This window comes from Marmota flaviventris, chromosome 13 (genome assembly GCF_047511675.1).
Source record: "Marmota flaviventris isolate mMarFla1 chromosome 13, mMarFla1.hap1, whole genome shotgun sequence".
NCBI classification, from domain to species: domain Eukaryota; kingdom Metazoa; phylum Chordata; class Mammalia; order Rodentia; family Sciuridae; genus Marmota; species Marmota flaviventris.
In genome coordinates, this window is record NC_092510.1 from 53,996,448 (window position 1) to 54,002,977 (window position 6,530).

A 6,530-nucleotide genomic window follows, 5' to 3' on the forward strand; every position below is an offset into this window, starting at 1 on the left:
ATCTGTTTAGTATGAATCTTTGTGATCATTAGAATTCCAATATCGTTTTGCTGTTTTATTAGTTTGAACTAAATCATTACCAAAGTGCACTTCATGTTTTAAAGTATGCTGAAGATATCTTTACATTTATATATAACCAGATCAAATTATAACTTTAAAAAAAAAAAAAAATAACATTATTTTACAGTACTGGGGATTGAATTCAGGTGGGCTTTTCCACTGAGTTATATATGCCCAGTGTACCTCTTCCATCATTTTTTTTTTAAATTTTTTTAGTTGCAGAGGGACACAATATCTTTTTTTTTTTTTTTTTTAACATGGTGCTCAGGATCAAATCCAGTGCCCCACACATGCCTCTCCGCTGAGCTACAACCCCTACCCTTTTTCCCCTAAATTATGACCAGGTTTTGCTAAATTGCCTCTACTGGACTTGAACTTGCAATCCTCCTGCCTTGGTCTGCACTGCTGTATCTGGCTTTATAACATAATTTAGCTATATCTTAGAACCAGTCTAACTCCTTCAATTTAAATCTACAGGGACTAGTTTCTAGTACCAAATCTCTAAAAGGCTTTGTTCAGCACCTACACAAAAAGAGCACCTAAAAATGGATATGGCTCAGTCATTAAGTATCTCTGAGCTCAATTCCTGATACCCCAAAAAAAAATTTACAGGGAAAAAAAAAAGCTATCAGATATCTGAAGTATGGAAAATTTTAGAAATATACTTTTGGAGCACTTTAACTTAATCCTAGTGATCGCTAGAAATAATCTTTCAAAATTAGTTGTTGAGCAAAGTCTTATGTTTTGATATGATTTATCTTTATTTATGTTGATCATAGCAACATGCATGGTTGATGTATAAGCATAAATAGGGTAGCTAATATAATTCTTGGTACACAAATTTAACACTATTTTTTAAACAAAATACCTGTAGATTCTAATCAGAAATACCCAACTAATTACCTAGAAAACTATAGAGGAGCCAAATGTTTTTTCATGGTTATTTGTGTTCCTTAAAGAAAGCTGGTTATTGCCTGGTGTGATGGTACAGTCCTGTAATCTCAGGTGACTCAGGAAACTGAGGCAGACTTGGAAGTCTGAGGCTAAACACACAAAAAAAGGGCTAGATATAGCTCAGTGGTAAAACGCCCTTGGGTTCAATCCCCAGCACACACAAAAAAGAAATATCCTGTTTTTTTTTTTTTTTTTTTTTAATGTTCTATGCATCACAACCAGGTACTCTCAACACAGCAGAACTCTTAGTAACAGAGTATCACCTTGTGATTATCCCATTATTGTCCTTTTAGGAAACTTTAAATTCTTTGAGCAAGTCATAGGAAACCAGAAATGAGTTATTGGATTCACTTAGCTGATTCAATGTATTGTACTATAGGAAAATACACCTCTTGTGCCTTCTTAAGATACTGCTACCCCAAGCTGGATGTAGTGGCACACATCTGTTAATTTTTAGCAACACTGGAAGACGAGGATGCACAACTCAAAGTTCAAGGCTCAACTAAGTGAAGCCCTAATCAGCTGATACCCTGTCTCAAAAAAGGGTTGGCAATGTGGCTCAGTAGTAACTGACCCTGGATTTAAACCCTACTACCAAAAATAAATACTAGAACTAAACAGGTCAGTTACTGTGGAAACTGAACCAGTTTAGCTTTCATGTGTGGTGCAGGAGACTGATATAAGGGCCTGCTGCATGCTAGGCCAGTGCTCTAGTGGGCCACAGTATGCGATCCTGCAAGCGTTCCTTATATTGGGAGTCAACTCCTTATTACTCAAAACAACTTAATGGTGGTAGTTTTTTATTTACCTTAAGTTATGACTTTCTGCAAAGGTAATATTTTATTATATTAAGAATCCTTTCCTGAGCCACTCATCTTCAAAAAGAAACCTTTGCTGGTCAACTAGTGTCATGTCAGTCTCTGAATTTAAAGAACATCATTTCATGCATCTCCTGTAAGCAGACTTTTTCCACTGCTTCCCTTTCTGACGTGTTTTTCCATCCATTTTCTACTCATGTCAAATCAGTAATGACAAGTCAAAGTTTGAAGGTCTGATCTTATTTATTTGTTACTGATAAAAATTCTTATTTTTGACTGGACTCAGACTTAGAAGTAGAAGCTCTCAGAGAAGACAGCCTACGTCTCTTGGCAATCTGTTCCTGGCGTTTTTCTTTGGCTTCCTAAAGAAAATTAAAAAAAAAAAAAACACACACACAATTAAAACTTTGTCTAGGTGAAAAACACAGATAGAAAAAGCCAGTCCTGCTTCACCCTACCCCCAAATCTTATTAAGACTTACTTTCATTCTCTTGGCCAAAAGTTTGGCATATTCTGCAGCCTCTTCTTTATTCTTCTTAGTACGCTGTTTCTTCAGAGCAATACGCCGGCGCTTGTGTTGCAGGACACGTGGAGTAACAAGACGCTGAATCTTTGGTGCTTTGGTCCTGGGTTTTTTACCTAAAAATTCAAATGACTGAAATAATTCCTCAAGAATACTTTATTGAGTCAGAGTATAACTTAGAAGGCATGGTCAACATGCACAAGGCCCTGGGTTCCACCCCCAACATACATAAAGCTTCTCAAACGTAGTTTTAGTTCACAGTCGCTTTGTGGAAGTGACACCTCAGTATCTTAGAGTAAATGTTCAATTATTCAGGCTCTGCTAAATAGTTAAGCCCATACCTTCCACAAAAGACAGGTGCCATCTTAAAAACACGTCTGTCAACTAGATCGGTTTCTACAGATTGGGTTTCCAGAGGTGTGATCGTGGAAAAGTGCCACATTTGCCAATTACATTTTCTGCAACATAAGCTTCCTAAAGGTAGACTGTCAATTCATACCACATCCCCAGCACTTAACATAGTACCTAGCACAGGGTAGGTGCCTAAATAGTTGGAACTATACACTAAGTACAGATATCCTGAAAACCAAAATCCAAATTATTCTTTTTCCAGATGTCAAGAAGACAACGGGATAATTCTATCCAATGAAAATATTATACCTTTGACTGAAGAAACAATAATGTTATGTATGTATCACTGATGTGGACCTCAGTGGTGATGGCTATGTTGCCCAACATATAATATGTATATGTATTCTTAGAATTACCAATTGCAAACGCTTGTTCCTTTATATTTAGGAATAAGTATTTTTCTAATTTTCACAATTTTATTATTGTTCTTCACATTTCAAAGAAGGAGTCAGAGGACCAGAAATTTAATCAATTTCAGTAGATTTAAAAAAAAAAAGCATCTATTTTTTCTATAGGCCAAAAAAAAAAAATCCCTCAGAATCTCTAACATATCAAATGGGTGTTAAGGTGAGAGTACCTTCAGAATCCCATAATTTTTCAACTTTCACATCATTCCTAAGCCCAAAAGCAATGAATTTAAAGTATGTTATTTTAAATCAGACTCCAGTTAATGCTTACACTTCAAAGGAACAAATTCTACTTTCTACATGCATGCAAAATACCAGTGACAAATTCCTAAAAATTAAGCAGGTCCAAATTGCATAATATCTCCTACCTTCCTTGTTTAAGGGTTTTCTGACAACATATTGGCGGACATCATCTTCCTTAGAGAGATTGAAAAGTTTGCGGATTCTACTAGCTCTTTTGGGTCCCAGTCTTCGAGGTACAGTAGTATCAGTAAGTCCAGGAATATCCTTCTCTCCTTCAAAGAGAAAATTAACAGAAACATCTTAATCCAACAACCTCCTTATACTGCAAATGAAAAAGTATTTGGACAAACAGCTTTAAGTCAATTTCAATAAAAAGCAAACATAAACCTTACCTTTTTTTACAATAACCAAGTTGAGAACGCTCAGATTGGCATCCACAATGCAACCTCGAACAGATTTGCGCTTTCTCTCTCCAGTTCGCCTGGGTCTATAACATGAGTGCCCCTTACTCAGTAGTAGGCGAACACGGCCATGGGTCAAGACACCCTGCTTCATGGGGAAACCTTGTTTGTCATTCCCACCACTGATTCGGACCACATAACCCTGCAGGAAAACACCACACATGTAACATTTCTATTCCAAATTTATTAAATTCAGTGTTATGGCCTTTAGTGACCCACACCTCTTTTCTACAGAAGTGTAATTCAATAAGACCAATTTAAACTTCTGATCAAAGTTTTGTCTGTATTTCCAACTTGTCAAGTAAGTGCATTGGCAAACTCATTTACATACTACAGAACCCCATCAGGTGATAACTCTACTTCACAAAGTGATAACCCAAGTCAGAAAACTAAAGCAAACCCCATTCCAAACACCAATTCCCAGAGCGTTTACTCTCTTAAAACAGTCGTGACAATGCCACAGTTAACTGTTACCTTCCATTCTTCACCCAGAGCATCCGCAGCAACTTCTGTGGCCATACGCTTCTCATAAAAAGTACGAAGTTTGCGTTCATCGTCCACTTCAATGAGTTTCTGACAGCCAGTGGCTGGGAAGGAGATATTCAGCTAGGATTAAAAGTAGAAGGAAAAATTAAACAGGTAACTGCAGAACTCCCCACAACGGCAATAACACCACAAGCCATTCAAGCCAATCTCAATCAGTAATATTTGGTGATTTTACTCATCATAACCCCATGTTAATGATGCAAGCCAAGCAAAACACTAACAGGGCACGTTTTCCCTGCGGCCCTGAGGAATGACTGCGAGGCCTAAGGCTCCCGTCATTACCGCCACCGTACAGGGAGCCCGACTTAAGTAAAAGAGAGTTAAAAATAGCAGGATAGGTCGAGCACGCCGCCAGCATCTGTCCCGGCTGGGCGCGGGAACGCCACCATGGCGCTCTCAGAACTACACAACTCCGGTCGTAATCGTCCGCCATCCGCTTTCCCAAAGAGCTCTGGCCCAAGAAGTGCACACGTTATCCTGCCTTACACCCTTCTCCACCTGGAGCCTGGACCTTGGTGTGCTGGGACTGACGAAGTGTTCCAAGGTTTGATCCAAGTTCCCGAAGCCTAGATCAACACCCGCCACAACAACCTACCTTCATCTTGGAGCAGCTGATCGCCCACAAGGCGCCACGAAAAAGAGGCCCGGCTTCCGCTTAACCCAGGTCACATAGCGCTTTCAGCACTCGCGAGATTAGCAGATGCCTGAGTGAGCGGAAGTGAACATGCACTTCCGGGGCGAGGTTAATCAGCGCCGGGAAGGTGAACTCGCGGGCCTGCTTGTCCGATGAGGCGCAACCTCTTGTGAGAGACCCTTCACTGCCTAATTTTCTGCTCTCGCCTGCACTTTGTAGCTGGGTCACTGCGGAGGCCCAGCTCCGCCTCTGACAGTCTTTATCTGGTGCTACCAAAGGCTGGACCAGAACTTGACTCCTCTTGAACTGTGTTGTCTTTCGGGCTCTGACTGGAAGGTTTCCAGTTCCGGGCGTACTCTTGTGCTGATACCTCGAATCACAGCAAGAAATTCTGAAAGCAGCGCTTTGTTATTCCTTGAAACACTGGGTCATCCGCTTGTCTTCTCTAACTGCTCTGTAATCTTCTCTTTCCTATGATAGAATGACATCCCAGTCCCTCTGTCGCATAATCAGCAGGCACGATTACCCCAAGTCCAGACAACCGTCGGATACCTCCAGAAGTTTCCCTGCTTTCTCTCCTGCCGCTGATCATTTTCTTTTTTGGGAGTGGGGGTGGGAGTTGAACCCAGGGCTTCCATGATAGCTAAACAGTCTCTTCCACTGAGCAACATTTAACAGCCTCTGCGATCTTTTCCAGTCGTAAAATTGCTTGACTTCTCTGCTGGAAGTGTTCGCTTTTGCTTACCCACTGTACTTAAATACTGTCAAACTCCTTACCGTGACCTCATAGACTTTCCCGTCTCAAACTTGCCTTTTGTCACCAGCTAATGCTATGGAGGATTCTCAGATTAAAGGTACCTTTTATGAGAATCCTAACCACACTACTTGAAATAGAACTCACCCTTATTCTCTAGTATAGAACTATTTTCTTTTATAATACTTAACATGGTTCCCCATAAACGATTTGTTTATGATCTGTCCTCTGTACTCATGTCTTTTCTTCATTCTGATACACTCAAGACGCAGCTAATTCAGTAAATATTTATTAAATGCTTATAATCCCGCCTCAGGTGTGCATTAGTTTCATGGGATGTGGTATTATGGAACGAGCCAGCAGAGGGAGAATAAATGAAGTAAATCTTCAAAAAGCAATGGTGTAACTCAGTAGTACAGAAAGAATGTAGAGAAAAATATTGTACGTTTGATTAGTCTTCCAGAAACATTCCTAGGAGAATAAGGCTGGGAACCCAGGTGATTTAACTCTGAAGCCCACACTTCTAATCAGTTCCCTGAAGGAAATACCATTTATTGTTTATTACATTGAACCTCTGTACTGTGTTCTTCAATGAAAAAAACAAACAAAAAAAAAACTGCATTTTAAGTAAACAAAAATAATTTTTGTTTTCCAAGATTTTTACACATTGTCTTCTTCCATATCACAAAGTTTTTGAGTGTAGGCCTGATTCAGATTCA

The 6,530-nt window shown here is 39.6% G+C and overlaps 1 protein-coding gene across 1 annotated transcript; it reads right to left on the reverse strand.

The window, feature by feature from the left end:
• Positions 1 to 2,056: 2,056 nt before the first annotated feature.
• Positions 2,057 to 5,123, reverse strand: Rps6 (ribosomal protein S6). Its single transcript, XM_027950605.2, has 6 exons — positions 5,019 to 5,123; positions 4,352 to 4,483; positions 3,809 to 4,019; positions 3,542 to 3,688; positions 2,314 to 2,471; positions 2,057 to 2,194 (listed from the first exon to the last, which is right to left on the reverse strand). Exons 1-6 carry the CDS (start codon positions 5,022 to 5,024, stop codon positions 2,099 to 2,101), a joined length of 750 nt encoding a protein of 249 aa, XP_027806406.1. The 5' UTR covers positions 5,025 to 5,123; the 3' UTR covers positions 2,057 to 2,098.
• Positions 5,124 to 6,530: the final 1,407 nt, after the last annotated feature.

Excerpts from the sequence above, each read along its gene's own strand:
- Rps6 (XM_027950605.2), bottom strand. Across the intron at positions 4,020-4,351 it reads CTCTGGGTGAAGAATGGAAG|GGTTATGTGGTCCGAATCAG; the intron begins GTAACAGTTAAC and ends GTTTTCCTGCAG. Across the intron at positions 2,472-3,541 it reads AAAACCCTTAAACAAGGAAG|GTAAAAAACCCAGGACCAAA; the intron begins GTAGGAGATATT and ends TTGAATTTTTAG.